Source organism: Neovison vison, chromosome 4, assembly GCF_020171115.1.
Source record: "Neovison vison isolate M4711 chromosome 4, ASM_NN_V1, whole genome shotgun sequence".
Classification (NCBI taxonomy): Eukaryota; Metazoa; Chordata; class Mammalia; order Carnivora; family Mustelidae; genus Neogale; species Neogale vison.
This window is the reverse complement of record NC_058094.1, coordinates 198783115-198804204: the sequence shown is the minus strand read 5'-3', so window position 1 is coordinate 198804204 and position 21090 is coordinate 198783115. Positions and strand designations below refer to the sequence as shown.

At 40.7% G+C, this 21090-nt stretch overlaps 1 protein-coding gene and 1 non-coding gene across 9 annotated transcripts in view; both read right to left on the bottom strand.

Moving 5' to 3' along the window:
* ST7 (suppression of tumorigenicity 7) overlaps positions 1-21090 on the bottom strand; it is a 241948-nt gene that overhangs the window by 20598 nt on the left and 200260 nt on the right. For all 8 annotated transcript variants that reach the window (XM_044246428.1, XM_044246430.1, XM_044246427.1 and 5 more), the window contains 3 exons: positions 19608-19680; positions 18053-18155; positions 151-301 (listed from right to left, as the gene is read on the bottom strand). In XM_044246428.1, coding sequence (XP_044102363.1) covers positions 151-301; positions 18053-18155; positions 19608-19680 — 327 coding nt within the window. The remainder of the gene's footprint in view (positions 1-150; positions 302-18052; positions 18156-19607; positions 19681-21090) is intronic.
* LOC122905647 lies at positions 936-1076 on the bottom strand. The gene has a single exon (XR_006384378.1). It is a non-coding gene; the product is annotated as a U4 spliceosomal RNA (small nuclear RNA).

Genomic DNA, 21090 nt, shown 5'->3' with positions numbered 1-21090 from the left:
ACCATCATCTCTCAGTGATGGAATATTGCAGGGAAGTAGAGCTATAGATATGCAAATCATCATTATTCATCATGAACACTCAGTATAAAAACAGTTTTAGCATCTTTTCATGCTCTTAAAAAAAAGTTTCAAAGAAAGAAAATTACTTACTGCCTTCCCACGTACAATGCAAAAGATTCAAAGCCCCTTCCACCCTCTTCCAGTGTGCCAGATGAAAGAACGCATATGCTATTGCTTCACTGTCCCCTCGCTTCAGGATATGTTCTGGGGGGAGGATTAAGCTTTTCATTTCTAGTAGGTACTGAAATAAAAAAGGCAGGAGACAGATGCATTAAAACACAGTAATTTGGAATTCAATATTGAGAATAGAGCGGCTGATTTCCCTAAAGCCACCACTCATTAGCATTTCATCAAACCTGCAACCTTGTTAGTATGTTTGAAGGCAATTACTAAAATATCCAGCAACCCAAAGTTTGCTAACAGATAGTTAGGCTTGAACTAGGTTTCCTAAGGTGATGATCAGAGGCTTTCAGAGTTAGATACTTTAGTCAACGATACATATAGACTCAAACAGCAAAACGGAAAATTAGAAGACACAGTAAGTTGGTGTAATTTTGTAGCCAGAAACGAAAATACATAAAATGAACACGTGAAGGTTAAGAAGTCATAGGACTAAACCCACTATACTAGAGAGACTTGAGACTCACTATTTTTTTCTATACAGATGTACCAAGAAGGACCTAGTCCAGTGAAAAGAGCCACCCCTAGCTGTTCAGATGCTGGAGGAAGGAGGCGTGGCAGCCTGAGGACAGGAAGATGGGGGGGGTGAGGGGCAGTAGTACAGACCCCAAACTATACTGTTTTTTAAGATCCTTTCCCAAAGACTGAAGGATCCTCAGCTTATGACTCTTCATTCCTATCTTCTACAAAGGAGATGGGAGCACAGGGCCAGAATGGATTCTTTAGTGTTTACTACAGAATAGAAAGGGAAGCAAATTTAGGGTGGTATTTTCAATTAGCAATAATCACACCTCGGATAAACCTCATTGGCTATGATACTGCCACTGCGCAAAGCTTTAGGGTGGTATTTTATATTTGCAAATGTTAACTTCTTTTTGCTTTCTGGCTTCTCCCTGGGCGTCACTCCTCACCCACACATCCATATACACCATTACCACCAACCACCATCACAAAAACCCATGCATCTCCTTTAAAATGGAGATCAGCAGATGATAGAGGGATGTGTTTCATGAAAATGGGACAAATACGGCAGAAGGAAGTGATATGGGAAGAGATGGTCAACAGTTGTGATGTTAGAAACAACTGCCTGAAGATTTATCTATCAGTAGAATCGACGAGGGAGGAAGAAGAATGGACGACTCCTGCTTTACCAAATGGAGATCATGGTATACCTCTCAGCGCTCTGTTATCGCACTGTGGATTTATGTGTTTTGGGCACTATGAGTGCAGTTGCCTTTAAGCTTCCTCTCCTGTTGACACATCTGTTCTCAGGATACGCACACCTGGCAGGAACCAGGAGGACACACTCTGGCCTCTTGGTTCAGCGAATGAAACTTTCTTCACTCTGGCTCTGTTATTTGAAAAAAATCTCTGAGCCTCAGGGCTCAAAAAAGTAAGAGAGCCCATCCAGAGTGCAGCAGAGAAGAGTGATACAGTCATCACCCTTGCCGGGGAGGGGGTGGGAGGGTGGGAACAGAGGGCCCTCCTTGGAGAGAAAGATCTCCATGGGAAGGCCTCTTTCCAGGCTGTTCCATGAAAGCTGTTGATTACTTTGATGGAAACTCCTCAAGTATGAGTTCCAAAAGATCTTTTTGTTCACATGCCTTTTCAAATTCTACAAGTCACTGCCTTCCTCCTCCTCCTTGTTTCAGAACAGTGCAGAACAAAAATCTTTTGGGAAAAATTATAACTTTGAGTTACCTAGTAATCTAACCAGCACCACATTTATAATGAATAGCAACTATAATATAAATATAAGGGTGAGTTTTATGTTCAGAGATATTTGACTATCCTCTTACGATCTTGTTACCTTAACTGAAGCTAATATACCATGTTGCCACCACCCATGATGATCTTAAAAGACTCCAAGGCAATGAGTCATGGGAAAGACATATACCCTGTAAAGTGCTATAAATTGCATTAATTGTTCCAGAGTAAGAGAAGAAAGATCATTTGGTTACTCTTAATAATCATCAGGAGAACAAAGTAAAGGGAAATTTTCTAGCCTAATAAGAGCCCTAGAGTAAGACTTTATTTTTGAGTTTCTAACAATGATTTATAGCTACGCTGCCTATCAAATAGTCAATTTTTAAAGAAAGAACATGCTGTATAAACTCTGAAACAACTAAACATGGAAACCATTAGTGTATGTATCCCAGGATATAGAGACTTCTTCAAGTCCCTGAGAATAAGATGGTAGCTGAAAGAAAAGTATAAACTACCATTCCTTTTATCTCTATGACTAGGAAAGTCTTTCGAAGTCATTTCATTAAGCATCTGTAAAAGAACTCTTCTCTTGGCTAAGGAACCTTCAGGAATAGGGGCCCCGAGAAGAAGTGGGAAGGTCCACATTTGTGGATCGACTTGAAACAGAGGGGGTGGGGCAGAGAAAATGTGTGTGGGGGGGGTAGAAAATTACTTATTTTATAATTGTAATAGAATAGAAATAATAGACCTGCATTATCCAATATGGTAGCCTCTACTGCATGTGACTATTTGAATTTAAATCAATTAAAATCAAATAAAATGGGCACCTGGGTGGCTCAGTGGATTAAGCCTCTGCCTTTGGCTTGGGTCATGGTCTCAGGTTCCTGGGATCGAGCCCCGCATCGGGCTCTCTGCTCAGCATGGAAAATGCTTCCCCCTCTTTCTCTCTCTGCCTGCCTCTCTGCCTACTTGTGATCTCTCTCTGTCAAACAAATAAATAAAACAAAAAAGAAATCAAATAAAATAAAAGATTCAGCTTCTCAGTCAACTCCTCAAGTGAGGCATGCAGTTAACGACTACTATACCGGACAATGCAGAAACATTTCTGTTATCACAAAACATTCTATCACAAAAGCATTGCTGTAGACAATGTCAATTTCTAATATTCAAGTAACTAAAATAATTATTTTATTTTTTAAAATATTTTATTTATTTGACACACACAGATCACAAGTAGGCAGAGAGGCAGACAGAGAGAGAGGGGGAAGCAGGCTCCCTGCTAAGCAGAGCGCCCGACTCGGGGCTTGATCCCAAGACCCTGAGATCATGACCTGAGCTGAAGGCAGAGGCTTAACCCACTGAGCCACCCAAGCGCCCCACTAAAATAATTTTTAACATGAAAAAATTTTATAGACACCCAAGATAGGGATTTTAAGTGTAGTATTGATTGAAAACACGTAATATGGCAAAAACCTACAATGAATGCAATAAAATAATTCATTTAAAAGCATTGCTGGCCACCAGGGCATCTAGATATACTTGGAAAATAGTACACATGTGTGTGAGACGGATGGTTTACTCAGCTTGCAGGCTCAATATGCCGCATGTGGCCTCAAGGACATTATCGTCCACAGCCCTAAAATCTGGACATGAGGTAATGCTCTGCTTTTCCTCTAAGATGCCTCTGATCTTTGTGTATGTGTACCTTTCATACATTGCCTTATATTAGTTATTTGTGTGTCTTTTCCCAAAGCTGAATCATAAGATCCTCAAGAGCGTGAATCTTGCTTCCTAAGACGTGTCTCAGAATGAGCATCCTTGCTCTAATCAGCCTCATGATGCTAACCAGAGCAACCCACCAAGGTCACTCGTTACCTTCTTACTGAATCTGCTTGATGGCAGAAATGGGTTATGCCTATAAAGGGGATTTATGCTCCGATATAGTTCCAAACAAAATGTTGGCTCTAACCGGATGATGAAGGCTAATAAAACAATGTGTTATGTTTTTGGCCAGGCTTAAAAATGGCTGGCAAGATCAGTTCTCAACATGTGCAATGTCTAAATTAGAAAGGCATGGAACAACATTTCACATCTTACTTGTCAAGAGAAAAATAAATGGAAGAGGGCAGATCCCTATCCACAAGTATGCAGAAATCAATTAGAATAACTGTAGCTCGCAAATCAGAGAACACTCTCTGCCTGTCTGTAATAATTATTTGGCTTCTATTAACTAAGCCAGCATTCCGTGCTATCTTGCCTGCTACCCTGCCTCTAACCTCCTTCCAGAATCTCAAATCACATTGATCTTGATGTACGGCCTCCAAAAGGTTTCGGAAACAACTTTCAAAATCTATTTGTCAGAATCTAGTTCCTTATGTCCATAGGAACATACAAAGCCAGAACATAGAAAGAGGAGCTGAGTAGTGCCTTCTCATGGACGTATTTAAGCAGAGGCTTGTCACCTGTCAGGAGACAGCTGGCCCATTAGCAAATACCCCAGGTGACAGTGCTCTTCTGTTAAAGTGTTAAAATTCTCTAATAATCTGAGTGAAAATGATCCCAAAGGTACCCTTCACATAGACATTAATGTCCAGGAATTAATTCATACCCCTATTTTCAGATTTTTAAATACCAACAATAGAAGTCATATGAAAATCATTAGAAAAAAACATGGGGAAAAAAAAAAAAAAAAACATGGGAACAAACAAAATGAGCAAATACAAGTTAATTTTAGTACATTTAGCTAAATCTAGGTAAATTCAACACATTTAGGTAAATTTTAGCACGTTAGACAATGGCTATCAGGTTCCTTCCAATAAATCAGGTAGTGGAAGAATATTAGCATGAGAAAATGTTCATGTCATATTACTAAATGAAGAAAAAGATGAGTGTACCATACAGAATATGATTTGGGTAATTAAAAAAATATATATAAGCATTAAAACATTGGAAAGTCAGAGATTGAATGTTAAAGGTTAAATATTTGATTTTATGGGAGATTAATTTCTTTTGTGCTTTTTTGGTACTTTCTGAGTTTTCTGTAAGTCATTTTTATTTCCCTGTGTATATGTACATATGTGCTTGTGTGTGTGTGTATGTATATGTAATACAAACCTATTTTCTAGACCCAACAAAAACATAAAAAAAAAAACATACAAATGAAAGAAAAAGATAACCAGAGACAACAATTTTTATATGGCTTTTATATGGTTGTATATATACAACTGGGTATGATGAAAGAAGCTGAAATCCCAGAATGGATACTTTAAAAATAAAGTAAAGGCTTCAGAGAATAAAATTAGTTCTATTTGGAAGACAAGGTATGTATTTTGAGTCTCAATGTTGCCTACTCCCTGTCCTCAGTAAGGCACACAATGGAACAGGAAAAAATACCCCACGTAAGCATAGTTCTCTGGAGGAGCGCTGCGATGGGGACTAAAGAACACGGTACCATGGCCCCTGCCTCCCCCGTCCTAACACACTCTCTGCCATTTTGACCCACTGTCTGAACCCCAGCCCTACTGTTCCACTCTTGAGTCCTGGACAAGTTAACTTCTTTCAACCTCAGCCTGCTCATCTGTTAGAATATTAAGAATACACATCTTGCCAATTTTAACTATTGAAGACTATGTAGGGTAATATACGTAAGCATTCACAAAGTACCTGGCACATACATGTCCACGAAATAGTAGCTATTTTTACTAACAAAAAAATGAAGTGTTCATATTACTGTGGAAGTTGTATTTTCTGGGTATGTATGTCCCACAAATAACTGAATCTGTTTTTAGGTAAAATCCTTCAGCAATTTTACAATACAGTCAGATAGGCTGAAAAGAACCAGCTACTGAGGGGTCACTAACCAATCTGGAAATAAACACAATGCAAAGCTGAACTGCCAAACCACACCCGGTGGTCAGGAACCAGGAACCCCCAGGAACTCAGAGGGCCTCCGTCCAAGGGAAGTGCTGCTTGCCACTCACTCATCTATTCATCAGTTACTGTGCTTCATTCAAAAACACAGGAGTGTCCACAGTGCATCCCAAGGAAGGATTGGGGAGCAATCACAGTGTACTGTAATGAAACACCCATGGCAGCACCCACAGTTTACCTCAAGGACTCGTCAAGGGCAAGGACATGAATCAATCAGGACTCTATCCTGATGATCCCTAATCTTGGTTAGGGGTGTGTGTGTGTAAAATTCAACATGATGACTGCCTTAGTAAAAGGTATATACAGCTTACCCTTGAACAATGTAGGTATGAATGGTGTGCATCCACTTATATGCAGATTTTTTTCAAGATTTATTTATTTGAGAGAGGGAGAGAAACATGAGCAGGAGGGGCAGACGGAGAGGGAAAATGCATATCAAGCAGACTCCACGCTGAGCACAGAGATGGACAGAGACCAACATGGAGCTCGATCTCATGACCCTGAGATCAGGACCTGATCTGAAACCAAGAATTGGATGCTCAAATAACTGCACCACCCAAGCTCCTGGCAGATTTTTTTTTTTCAACAAATGCAGTACAGTATTATAAATGTATCTTCTCTTACGATTTTTTTAAACATTCTTTTCTCTAGCTTACTTCATTTTGAGAATATAGTATATAATACATATAACATACAAAATATGTATTATTCAACTTTATGTTATCGGTAAGGCTTTCGGCTAACAGTAGTAGGCTCTTAGTAGTAATGTTTTTAGGGAGTCAAAAGTTATAATGGGGTTTTACAACTGCGTTGAAAAGTTATAATGGGGTTTTCAATCCCCGCATTATTCATGGGTCAACTTGACTTAGTACTAAGGAGGCAAATGAGGGGTACTACCTTGGAGAAGGTTTCACAGAAAAAGTATGAGTCAGTCTTATTAATTCAGTTAGTTTACCCACAAAGATGAGAGGAGGCAAAAAGCCGCTGCAAGGCTGGGCAGTGGCAGCAAAACATCAAAGGGCATAATCTGCTTATGATCTTGAGGTGCTTAGGTACCAACATGATAGGCAATCCCAGCGCTGACCGAGCACTAATGGGTGTCAAGTACTCGCTCAGCCACTCCTTCCAACAACTTTGTCAGGGAATCGGACTCGTATTTTGCAGATGGAAAAAAATGAAGGCTTTGGGAAGTTAAGTCGCTTACCAGAGTTGCACAAATGGTATGTGCCATAAACTGCACTGGAACTCAGGTTTTATGCTACTCTCCAAGGGAAAGCAGGAAAAGGAGACTGTAAAAGGTCTTCCATCCTATGCTCCAGAGTCTGATCTCCACTCTTCAGTTATTCTACAGTTTTCAAACTTTGAGAAACAGAAAAAATTTCTTCAAAAGAAAAAGAGCAACTTAAAACAGAATACATGAAACTGATGTAAAACAAAGCTGGTGGGGGACCCTAGAGGACAGACCCAAGAGAGGTCCAAGGAATTCTTAGGGCTCCTAGGAAGATGGTTTGAAATCTGCTATAACAGGCAGCTAAGAAGCGAGTTGGTACCACCGGTGGTTTTGAAAGAAATGTACAAGTGGATGAGATACTTAGAAAGCTTCTGTCATGGTCTGGGTGAGGGCTGATTAAACCGAGGACTTCTCCAGGATTTGGTGCCTGGCTGAATCTGATGGCAAGAAAAGGCATTAAGGGGGGACTGTGAAATTTCTAGTTTAGGAAACTAGAATAATGTGAGGTAGTTAGCTAAGATAAGACACCAGAGGACAGCTGAAGTGCTTGGACGGAAGGCCCGAAAGCAACTGGGTATGCAGATCTAGAGCCCGGAAGAGAAGCTGGACACAGGGATTTGGATGTACAGGGAGAGATGCAAGCCAGAGCAGTGGAGCACAGGACATCTCCCAGGAGAGCTTCAAGCAAGAAGAGGGTGGGTAATGAATGATACTCCCAGAGGACAAACCAGACGGATGGACAGGGGAGGAAACAATGTAGAAGGAGAGTGCCCAGAAATGCAGGAGTGACCCAGAGAGCAGGCAGTTTGGAGCCAAGATTTTTCTGAGGTAGAAAAAGTGGTCAGTGGGACAGAGGGCTTAAGAAGAGATGAAATAGGATGGTATTTGACAAGAGGCCAAAGGATCTGGTGACCAAGGTAGGGCGGCCATGATGGCAGTGGCCTTGATAGGAGCAGCTATAGTGCTTTTTGTTAAAGAAAAAGACCTTTTAGAAACTATCTGTTCCTGAGAAATGTGGCTAAAATCTGGTTTCTGCTCGCTTTCCTCTGGGTCATATTTCCACAATACATTCTCCTTACTCTAATCCAAAAAAGCTTTGGAACAAAATATGACTCAATTCAAAGAAATTAATATTGAAATAATATTTCTGAAATGTACCATTGATATACAATATCACAGACAATCTGCCAGAGGATTTTAAGTTTCTGCTTCCATGCTTCAAGCATTTTTAAATGCTGAAACCCACTACACGTTTTGTTTCCTAAATTGGATTAAAAAGCAATTTTATACTCTGTCAATCAGCTCTACCAAGACATAAAGGAAGGACTGCATTAGTGTTTGCATGAAATAGAATTTCCATCACCCTAACAAGGTCCTGCGGATACTCCATTAGCATATACAATTACCAGGATGTTTTCCCCCACGAGCCTCTTAAAATTCCCATGAAATAAGAGTTTCTAGATTAACATTAGCTGAGCTTTAAAAAAAAAAAAAAAGCGTAAATTTTTATTGGGAATGCATTTCTGTCATAACATTTTTTATTCTTTTTTTTTTTTTTTAAAGATTTTATTTATTTATTTGACAGAGAGAAATCACAAGTAGACGGAGAGGCAGGCAGGCAGAGAGAGAGAGGGAAGCAGGCTCCCTGCTGAGCAGAGAGCCCGACGTGGGACTCGATCCCAGGACCCTGAGATCATGACCTGAGCCGAAGGACCCTGAGATCATGACCTGAGCCGAAGGCAGCGGCTTAACCCACTGAGCCACCCAGGCGCCCCATAACATTTTTTATTCTTTCCTCTCTATTTTCTCATGACTTTCCACACTCCAAGACTTAGAATTTAAAAACTACCTATCTCTTAGGCTGGATTCTCATGTCATTCCTGCGTCAAGTCCAGGCTATCCAGCTGGTAAAAAGAGCTTCAGGAGCACAGCAAGCACCATTCCCCCAGCACTCAGGGGCTGCCCACTGTACCCCACTGTGTGGCTGGGAGGAAGAGCCCCTGGCTTACTAGTGCCAGTATTTTAGGCAAAATGCAGATGAAAGCTTTCCACACATTGCTGCTGGTGATTTTCCCCCCTCAATGTCACCACCCACAGTACTCAGGCATCTCAAGCCCGTGGGACTCCCTCAGTCCCCAGCTGCTCCTCAGAATGGGTATGGAGCCTCCAGTTCTATGGGTGGGACCACACAAGCTTGGAGTTTTCCTGCAGAGGTAGTGACTGGTCATAGGCTTCTATTCTTTTCTCAACTGTGTGCACAGGTGTCTTGGGGTTGCTGGGTTACTTGCTTTCTCATCCCAGTTTCAATCATAGTGGGTCTACTTTTACTTGCTTTGTTCACTAAAGCTTCATATAAAATTGTATGAGGAGGGAAAAAATGTTTATTGCTTTAAAAAAATCATTATTAGTTACTTGTCATTATTGTTTTGGTGGCAAAGAGCAGGGATAGCCATTCAAGGTTAAAAAAAAAAAAGGTTGGTAATGAGTAACTCTTAATCAGCCAAAAGTTACAAACTGGGAATTCTGGAAGACAACAGCCATAGCCAGAGCGTGCTAGAGCCTCCCCTCATATCTGTAGGCCTAAAGGGACCCTGTCCCTTTTTGACTCAAGGTCAAAGGCAATGCAGGGCCACTGTTACACTCTCTAGTTGTCCCTCTTCATACTAAGTTGTTTCAGAAGTACTTCTTAATGCATTTCTCTAGGCAGTGTCTGCTGTAGCCCAGGCAACAAGTACAGAAATAAAGCTGAAAGTACCAGTGAAAAGATGATGAAGACCCAACACATGTCCAGTACCTACTATGTATGGATAAGTTATGCAATATAATTACATTTACTTATCCTGAGACCTAGGAAGCCTTTATTGTTATCCCCATTTTATCAAAAAGGAAACAGGCAGGGAGCTAATCAACTCTCCCTTCCCATGGTTCCCTTTGGCCCGTGGACAAGAAGTAGTGAGAGTCCTTGTTTCAAATACTTCTGGACCCTGTTAATGACACCTCACAGGTCTGCCTACCTTAGGACAGGATGTCTTGCTCTATCTTTACGTTAATATGTTTTCCCGGTAAGAATAGGAAGTCTACGTAATGGCCTGATGATTCAGAAAAGAATAAACACACATGGCTAACAATGTTCTACCTTACTAGCAGTGGCAAAGGAACACAAACTCAAGAATAGAATTCCATTTTTACCCAATAAAATCATAATTTTTTAAAATTTTCCTTCTTTCTTTTTTCTGTTTTAAACAGACTGCTCAAGGGGCGCCTGGGTGGCTCAGTGGGTTAAGCCGCTGCCTTCGGCTCAGGTCATGATCTCAGGGTCCTGGGATCGAGCCCTGCATCGGGCTCTCTGCTCAGCAGGGAGCCTGCTTCCCTCTCTCTCTCTCTGCCTGCCTCTCCGTCTACTTGTGATTTCTCTCTGTCAAATAAATAAATAAAATCTTTAAAAAAAAAAAAAACAGATTGCTCAATACTGGTGAGGGTGTAAGAAAATGGAAAAGAAGGAGTTACCTGCTGATGGTATAAACTACTACAATCTTTTTTTGGTAAGCATGTGGCAATAAATATTAAAAGCCCTGAAGTACTTCTGTATGATATTCAGTAATTCTCATTGTGTATATCTATCCTAAGAAAATAACATAAAGACCAAAATATCTTTATGCCCAAAACGTTTGCTATTAGAGTTGACCACCTGATGTCTATAATAGAGGACACAAGAATTCAATCATTCTCTTCAATAAATAATGTGAAGAAAACTGAATTCCAAATGTACAAGTATGAAACTGGACCTTTATCTTAAACAACACACAAAAATCAACTCAAAATGCATCAAAGATTTTTTTTTTAAGATTTTATTTATTTATTTGACAGACAGAGATCACAAGTAGGCAGAGAGGCAGGCAGGGTGGGGGGCGGAGGGAAGCAGACTTCCTGCTCAGCAGAGAGCCCGATGTGGGCCTCGATCCCAGGACCCTGAGATCATGACCTGAGCTGAAGGCAGAGGCTTTAACCCACTGAGCCACCCAGGTGCCCCTGCATTAAAGATTTAAATGTAAGACCCAAAACTATAGGGGCATCTGGGTGGCTCAGTGGGTTAAAGCCTCTGCCTTCAGCTTGGGTCATGATCTCAGGGTCCCAGGACCAAGCCCCGCGTTGGGCTCTCTGCTCAGCAGGGAGCCTGCTTTCTTTCCTCTTTCTCTGCCTGCCTCTCTGCCTACTTGTGATCTCTGTCTATTAAATAAATAAATAAAATCTTTTATTTTTTTTTTAAAAAAGACCCCAAACTATAAAACCCCTAGAAGAAGGGAGATGCCTCATAATATTGGTCTTGGCAATGATTTCTTGGATAGAACACCAAAAGAATAGGTAACAGAAGTAAAAATAGATAAGTGGGCCTCTATCAAAACAAAGAGCCACTGTACAGCATAGAAAATCAACAACAGAGTGAAACAGCAACCTATGGAATGGGAGAAAATATTTGCAAACTATACACTTGATAAGGGGTTAACATCCAAGATACATAGGAAACGCCTACAATTCAAATAGCAAATAAACAAAATCAATAGCCCATTTCTCCAAAGGAGACATACAGATGGCCAACAGCAGTGCCTGGGTGGCTCAGTCAGTTAAGCATCCGATTCTTGATTTTAGCTCACATCATGATCTCAGGGTCAGGAGATGGAGCTGCACCCATCAGGCTACCCACTAGGCATGGAGCCTGTTTAAGATTTTCTCTCTCTCCCTCCCCCAACTCACTCACTCACTCACTCTCTCAATATCACAAGTTATCAGGGAAGTATACATCAAAACCACAATGAGCTATCATCTCATACAAGTTAGGATGTGTGAAGCCATTGTCAAAAAAAAAAAAAGAAGACTATGACAAGTGTTAGTGAGAAAGTGGAAAAATTGGAACCCTTGTACACTGTTAGTGAGAATGCAAACTGGTGCAGCCGCTGTGGAAAACAGTATGGAAGTTCCTCAAAAAATTAAAATAGTGGGGTGCCTGGCTGGCTCAGTTGTTTAGGTGACTCAGGTCATGATCCCAGAGTCCTGGGATCGAGTCCAACATCAGGCTCTCTGCTCAGCAAGGAGCCTGCTTCTCCCTTCCCCTCTGCCTGCTGCTCCCTAAGTTTGTGCTCTCTCCCTCCCTGTCAAATAAATAAATCAAGTCTAAAAAAATAAAAAAAATTAAAATTGTATTGCCATATGACCCAGCAAAGCTACCGTGGCATTCATCCAAAAGAAATGAAAACAGGATCTTGAAGAGGTATTTGCATGTCAATGTTTACTGTAGCATTATTCACAATAGCCAAAAAAGTGGCGACAACCTAAATTTCCATCAACAGATGAATGGATAAAGAAAATGTGATATACACACACAATGGAATATTATTCACCCTTAAAGAAGGGAATCCTGTCCTGTGCTGTGACATGTGATGAACCTGTAGGACATTACGTGAGATGAGATAAGCCAGTCACAGGACAAATACTAAGGATTCAACCAAAGTGACTTATCTAAAGTATTCACACTCACAGAAGCAGAAAGTAGAAAGTGGTTATCTGGGGCTGGGAGGAAAAGGGAGAAATGGAGAGGTCCTGGTTCACTGAGTATGGAGTTCCAGATATGCAAGATGAAAAGTTCTAACAACAATGTACATACGGTTAATAATACTTAAAAATTTGTTGAGGTAGATTTCATTATTTGTATTTTTTATGATAAAAAAATGAGGAAGTAAATCATCCAGAAAACAGTTACTGAGAATATTTTAGAGTGTCTGAAGGTACAGGGTTAAAGACTTGGGCTTTAATGTCACGTTAGAAGATAGCCTTTTTAAGGTCAGGGAACCATGAAAATCTGATGATTCTCTCCCCAAAAGAATAAATATACCCCCAATACCCAAACACAAAGTTCAAGTTTAGAGGCCCATGTTGATATTTTAAAAATATGTATATGTCATGCAACTCTGATTCCTAAGTATTAAAAATGCACAGGAAAATAAGGCTAGAAAGAGTCTTAAATAGGATTAGATGACAGGATTATGAAAAATTTCTTTATACCTTTTACTAATATAGAAATTTGTTTTTACACCACCAGTGGGGGGGGGGGTCTTATGCTGCTTGTAACGAACCAGTACATTAGTCTTGTTTTGGAAAGGTGTCAGAAAGTGAAATTTGTCTTTAGCACCCTAAAGGAGTTAATGAAATAAACTCTAAGCCAAGAAGGAGTCTCTTCACAGGGAAAGACTTGCAGTGTAGACACAGCATACTAAGAGTATGGAGCATTAGTGAAAACTCAGATCCTTGCAGAGTGATGAATCACTGACAGAAAAGCACCATCCTCCCACATAAATCTCGACATTGCTAATAATTTCTTGGGTAGGACACCCAAAGATAGATACCAAAAGAAAAATAAACATGTGGGACTACGTCAAAATAAAAAGCTCCTGTGCTGCAAAGGAAACAGAATAGATCAGGGTGGGTGGGGAAGCATATACGCAAGGAAAGCAGGAAAAAAGCTAAAACTAAAAATCCAATAAACTATAACAATATATAGAAGAAGATACAGAACAGAGATGAGCTCAGCCCTTCATTTGTCCAGCAACTTAAATGAAATTTTCTTTAAAAAATGAAGAATAGGGGCGCCTGGGTGGCTCAGTGGGTTAAGCCGCTGCCTTCGGCTCGGGTCGTGATCTCAGGGTCCTGGGATCGAGTCCCGCATCGGGCTCTCTGCTCAGCAGGGAGCCTGCTTCCCTCTCTCTCTCTCTCTGCCTGCCTCTCTGTCTACTTGTGATCTCTGTCAAATAAACCTATAAATTCCTTAAAAAAAAAAAAGAAAAAAAAATGAAGAATATTCCCTTTAAATCCAAAGCTTTTATTTTAATACCATTAAATGGAAGACATCCTCTAATGGTTTAGAGATTTCATCTCTTTGAACTGTGTCCCCAGTTCTCAAAAATCAGCAGCATCATTAAGACCCTAAAACCACTAGTCCTCCTTCACAAAGAGACAACAGTGATTCCATAATCAATGCACTGCAGTGCAAGACCACAGGGCAGAGAGACTGATTCTGGGATGAGGAAGGAACAGGTTTCCTGGTGGTGACTTTTAATGATGGGGGTGAAGGAGGAGTACAATATCCTCAGAGGAAGCAAAGAAGGAAGAGGAGGAGAATCTTTCTGGAACAATGAACAGACTGTTAGAAGTAGCTAGAGAAAATGATAAACAAGTTGGGTCACATTATAAAAAAAAAAATCTGGGTGGTGCCTGGGTGGCTCAGTGGGTTAAAGCCTCTGCCTTCGGCTCAGGTCATCATCCCGGGGTCCTGGGATCGAGCCCCACTTCGGGCTCCCTGCTCAGCGGGGAGCCTATTTCCCCCCTCTCTCTGCCTGCCTCTCTGCCCACTTATGATTTCTGACTGTCAAATAAATAAATAAAATCTGAAAAAAAACTGGAAGAACCATTCATGGAGTTTATATCTTCCTTTGTAGGGCTGGGGACGCAGCTGCAGTCCATCAGGCGGGGAGTCACACAATTCGGTTTTTAATGAGCCTCTGGGCTGCTTCCTCTTTATAATCTGCTACAATCTAAAGCCTCAGAAATCCTTGTGTTTTAGGTATATCTGACTACTTACAAGGCTCCCTTCAAAACAGAGGACCATGGCTTTTTACTATTTTTATTTACTTCCTGGTCCTGAGGTGTGTGTGTAGGAGACTCCCTACTTTGCACATGTGCAGGTGAAGAGTGTTCGTAAGAGTAACCCTCCTGGAGTAAATAATGATATTTTTCACTGGATGCTGAAATATTAACTATGCACCACTGCTTAATAGAATACCAGATAGACCTAAGCTGGACGCTCACGGAAGGCAGTTCTCAGCTATTCTATTTGGTGTTTTTCTCCTTCTAACAGCATGCTGTTGCTAAAAATTCCTGTGGTAGACCACTGATGACTTCCTGTGAAGCCATGGAAGTGTTTAAGATAGGAGACAATCTTGAGGAAATCTGAATTGTCCACAAGTGCCTTGGGAAGTCACGTGCCCGCCATCATCTAAAGGCTTCAAGTCTAGGCTGGTTTGCAACTTGGTGGGATGGTGGGGGTGGGGAGGTAATGGAGGGTGATATTGAAGGGTGAGAGAACCCAGAACCAGTTCAGGCTCTGTCGCTTACTAGCTGTGTGACTGAGAGAAGGTCACTTAACCTCTCCAAACCTGCAGCGCCCTCATCTGTGGAGCAGGGGTAATAATCCTATACGCCTCACCAGTGTTGTTATGTAAAATAAATGAGAAGGCATACATAGTTCACTTACCACTGTGCTTGGCACACAGTAAACATGCAATAAAAACCAATATTAAAAATAATCATCACGATATCACTATGAGGAGAGATTCAAGCTGAGGATGGGAAGGTGAGGATGAGGATGAGGATGATCTCTGAGGTCCCTTCTTACACCAAGAGCCTAAGAGTTCTTATCTTTCACTGATGTCTCATTAGAATTAAGGCTACCTTCTGGGGTGCCTGGGTGGCTCAGTGGATTAAGCCGCTGCCTTCGGCTCAGGTCATGATCTCAGGGTCCTGGAATCGAGCCCCGCATCAGGCTCTCTGCTTGTCGGGGAGCCTGCTTCCCCTTCTCTCTCTCTGCCTGACTCTCTGCCTACTTGTGATCTCTGTCTGTCAAATAAATAAATAAAATCTTAAAAAAAAAAAAAAAAGAAGAAGGCTACCTTCTGCCTGAAAAGGCACCTGTGTGTGTATGTGTGTGTGTGCGTGTGTGTGTATGTGTGTGTGTGTGTGTATTTACTAAAGTATTAGCAAGCAGTCCAAAAAACAGATCATGTATAAAGGATGTTTACAACAGCCTGCAAATAGTACACATGTACCAGAGGTTCGTGGTTAATTCTGGGCATAATTCTGAACAGTGACTCACAGGGCCTTTTCCCCATGGAAATGTCAATAGATGAAGAAGATCTGGAAACAAGTTTCTCCTCAGCACAATAACCAACAAAGCAAAGTGGTAGAGAATCAGCTTACCTATGCACCCTATTTTTTCTCCAGTTAACAAGTAGAGTGAAATCAAATATTTCAAATATTCCCACTTTTAGAAAGAATTTTATTTTGCAGGTGGAGTGCTAGCTGACTGGGTCAAATTCTTCCAAGTTAGCCTTAAACTATTTGTTGGGGCTTTTAATACTCTTCTAGAGGCTCGATCAACCATTTAAGACCCTTATCATAAAATTACACTACAGCTTCTCCTTAAATATCTAACCAGCAAGTCCCAGTTTCCTACCTTGTGCACTAAGATGACAAAGCTCTGGGATAACTGGAAGAGTTAGGACCCAGTGTCCAGACTTGAGGGGCCTCCAACAAGTCCAATATCAATAATTTTAATTCTTTATGAACATACAATATTGAAGTTTTTTTAAAAAAAACTGACTATATTATCTCAATTGGTCTTTATCACAAAAGGCAAGATTTATATTTTTATTTTCATCTGAAAAATGAGGGAAAACTTGAGAGTTCAGAGATGCTAAGCCCCAAACTCCCATGGCTAATAAATGACAGAACCAGAACTTGAACCCAAGTTTTTGTCTCCGAATCTAGGACTCTACTGCTCAATGCTACTTCTAGAAGAGTTTATTTATGCTCATAGGATAACTCTGAATTGGATATGGCATTCAATAAATAGTAAGTGATGACCTAAGTCGACTGTGTAATTCAGACAATATTTTCATGATTAGCTTTAAAATTTAATCTAATTGGAATGAACATTCTTAACTTAGCCGGAAAGATGTTAAATATAGAAATACATTTTATCCTAAGTCTACAAGTACTATGTTGGTCACTATCCACTGGAACTAGAGGGGATCCTTCCCCAGCTGTGGCACTCTGCACCATTGTTCGGATTTCTGTTTTGTGAGGCAACGAGCATGACCTGAGTCAAAGCTCAGAAATGATGTTAGGTCACCTATCTCTGTCACTGAGATTATCAACAAAATAAATAAAAGTAGTAACTCTACAAATCCTCACATACACACACACATGCACACATACACGACCCTCTTGCAACAGTACTGTAAGAAAACAAAATAGCCCTCCTTGGTCATTTTTTGCCAGTGAAACTCTTCCTCAGAAATTTGAAAGACAACTATGCCTGAGATACCCTGTGTGTTCCCAGAGGTCAAAATGTGCTTTATAACATTGCGAAGCAGAAAATAGCACTCAGCAATGTGCCTCTCACATAGCAGGTACTCAAATACAGGTAAATTATAAATACACATCTATCTCCTAAATAAAAGATTACAGAAATATCCTCTATTGTGATTTGACTCCCTTTCAAAATAAAATTCAAGAACAAAATATATGGGAAACACTGGGTATTGTCAATCATGTGGTTAAAAATTAAGATAAACATTTCCTACTAAGTATACCTCCTAAAATGGCACTCACAAGTCAAAAGAAAAATACTACTTCATACTTTGAGGTTCTCCTTCCTATTTTCTTGCCAATAGATTAACAATTATTTATTTATAGAGACACAGAATGTCACATTAATCAGTATTTTTTTTTTTTTTTACCATTTATATTCAAAACTAGGTTCATTTCCCAAGTTGGGTTTAAGTTAAGACTGTAACTGGTGTGAAATTCCTATCAAATGCATCAACACTCTTGGGATCTCTGTGGTTTGCCAATTTCAGGCTTCCTGGCCTGACCTGCCTAAGCCAGGTCTATCAATTTACCCTAATTATATAAAGCCCCCAAATCGGCCCAAAGCCTCTTGAATAGAGCTTTTGCTTAAAAATGATGCTGATAATCATGGACTATACAGGGCCTCAACCTTCAATGGCTGCAATTCATTTTTTTCTACTGAATGTATTCAAGACATGACATTGTGGTCCCTGAACACTTTCTCTACCATCATAACGAGCTCCTGTGGGGATTCCACAGACTCACTTTTGGCACGTGAGGATTGAATTCCACAGCTCTATGAATGGCCTCTACTGCATTCATCTCTGCTGTGCTCAGCCCCCGCCGAGATGCAGCCTCGGGAGAGAATCTGAAAAGCAGAAAGACAAACACCATCCAGTTGGGACCACTGCTTGGGCATCAACCCGGAAAGGCGTCTACACATCAAGGGCCCATAAAACCACAGCGAGTCAATGGCATGAGCTCTCCAAACCTCCACTACATGGAACCTCTGAGTGACCCCTAAGACCGAGGCCAACAAAAACCCCAGCAGAAGCAGAAAGCGTGCTTGCATCTAATCTTGGCAGGAATTAAATTCGGCTGTCAAGTCTATCTGTCTAAATAGCTAATCTAAATGTTCTAGGAGGTACCTGCTTAGGTCAGGGGAGGGGATAGGACTGACGAGGGCAGACAGTGTAGGCAAAAGAGAAAACTAGGTTACAGAAGAGCGTACTTGGTTAAAAACAGAACTGGGGAGAATTTTCAAGGAGGCTCCCAACCCAATGTCAGTGCTGCGAGGCAGCGTCCGCCGCAGGCCAGCCTGCTTGGGGCCGTTCCGGCAGGGGGTGTGCGTGCCCAAACTGCGGGCGAGACACCTGCCCGAGTGAATGAAAAAAACCAGACCATGCAATCTCTTTCTCACCTCACACCCAGGGCTAACTCCAGAGCTGTGCTTGGCAGGCAGACACCACAGGGGAAGCTGTGACAACCCTGGCCCTGCCCTCCCAAGCTGGAGTCGCTGTGTAGGGAGAAAAGATGTTGCAGTAGGTACTGGCGATCTACAGGATAAAAAAGAATGAAAGAAAATTACTTCGGTCTTGAAGTGCACACACACTTAACAGCAAACCTGTCTGACATAGCAGAGGCTGTTTTCTTTTCCTGGGATCTGCTTTTCAGTGCTTCAGAGGGATTGTATCAGGGAAACAAGCGTTTGTGAACTCAAGAACAGTTAAGCCAACTGTTCTCTTTCACCTGCCAGTCATCTGGGGTGTTTATGGAAATTCTCTAGGCCAAAGTCACCTGCCTGAATGAAATGGGCAAAGGTCCCACTGAGATGACAACTCAAAGCCAACAGACCCTGGGGTGGCAGTTAGTTGGGAACTGAGGAGTCAAAGAATGGAAGATGATCAACCCCTCTGCCATCTCACATGTTTGTTAGGGCTACTACCAGGTCATGGACTGCTGAAGGAAGAGGAATACGCAAAAAATGAATAAAAGGAAGGCATTTTGTGTAAGTCCCAAGCAGGCCTTTCAGTATCTACTGTCTGGCAAAAAAAAAAAAAAAAAAAAAAAAAAGTCACCTCAGAGGTATGGAATTTCACATAAATCCCTCTTTAGGGACCCATACACCCTTACGATACCTGGGGATATATATTCCCTCCTTCTAGTAGTGAAAGAAAAGATCAGCAGGTTTTAGAAAATGCATGCTCATAAGCGGGGGTCTCAAAGACTAAGAGAAACTTCCAGAGAAAGCCCTCAGAGGCAACACATCTCCTTAAGTCGAGTCAGACAGTTAGTACCGCACAAGTCATTATTCACTTACTTGTCAGAGACAGCTCTTGCTTTGAGCAAGGCAGCTGTATAGCATATTGTGGCCGACTTTGGTAAGCTTATATCTGTTAGAGAAAAAGAAAGTAGAAAATCTTGTAAGTCTGCAGAAATAAACAGCAATTATTTTTAATCTACTAGCATTTTAATCATGTAAGTCCAATAAAGTATAAATTAAGAATATTTTAATGCATACAAGACACAGCTACTTCTTATGTATCAGGGCAGTAAGTGAAACTAAGGGTAATTCATATTTTTGAGAATAGTTCATGTTTAAAATCCACCAGATCGGGTACCTGGGTGGCTCAGTGGTTTGGGCCTCTGCCTTCGGCTCAGGTCATGATCTCAGGGTCCTGCAATCGAGCCCCGCATCGGGCTCTCTGCTTGGCAGGGATCCTACTTCTCCCTCTCTCTCTGCCTGCTTGTGATCTCTCTCTCTCTGTGTCAAAATAAATAAATAAAATCTAAAAAAAAAAAAAAGATCTGCCAGACTGACTCTTGAGCAATCATCTTCTAGTCAAGATATGGATTTTCATATATTGAGCATAATTAAGCAGAGAATAGCTATAAATATATAAATGTAAATATTATAGGATTGCCCCTGATATCATAAAAAGCAGCTAGGACCTCTATGTAACTTATAAAAAATTCTCAACAGGGTATAAAATACTAATGTGAAAAAAAAATATGACCTGGATCTTTTTTAAGAAACATATCTAAATAAATTATTTTTAGTGGTCAGATTTAAACCAGATTTCCTTTGCATTAAATTTCAAGAAGTTCATATTCAGTTTTTTTATTTAAAAGGTAACACATTTATTATATATAACATATCTGAAAAAATTTTATATACAAAGATATATATGTGAAATCTTTAAAAATCTTTACAATTTTTGTGCAAACCGAAGGGAAACCGCCTTTCAAATGAAGCCTGATTTGTTTCTCTGAGAACAGTTCCTCTCAGTTTGTGCAGAAAATTTACCATGGAGAGGTGGAAGTGGGTAACAGATTCAGACAATTAGTTTAAAGGGAAGTAAAAGAACAGAGTACAACTAAGAATAGATAAATTTAAAGAGGGTAGTCCCTTATGGAGAAAAATTTGTGTTTAAATTATAACTTTATTTCTTACAGGGTAGTATTTATTTAACACTGAACCAAATATACTATGACAGAGAAATGCCATTCCCAGAGCAGCGAAATCCACTCTAGGTTGGAGAAACTCTTACCACCTGAAATGCTCTGCCAGTCTCTTCACTGGGCTATTTTCAACTTCGAAAGAATTACATTACAGTGGAATTTAAGAAACAAAACAACAGAACAAAAGGAAGAGAGAGAGACAAGCCAAGAAACAGACTCTAAACTATGGAGAACGAACTGATGGTTACCAGAGGGGAGGTGGGTGGGGGGTCTGGGCAATAGGTGATGGGAATTAAGGAGTGCACTTGTTGGGATGAGCACAGGGTATTTACGAAAGTGCT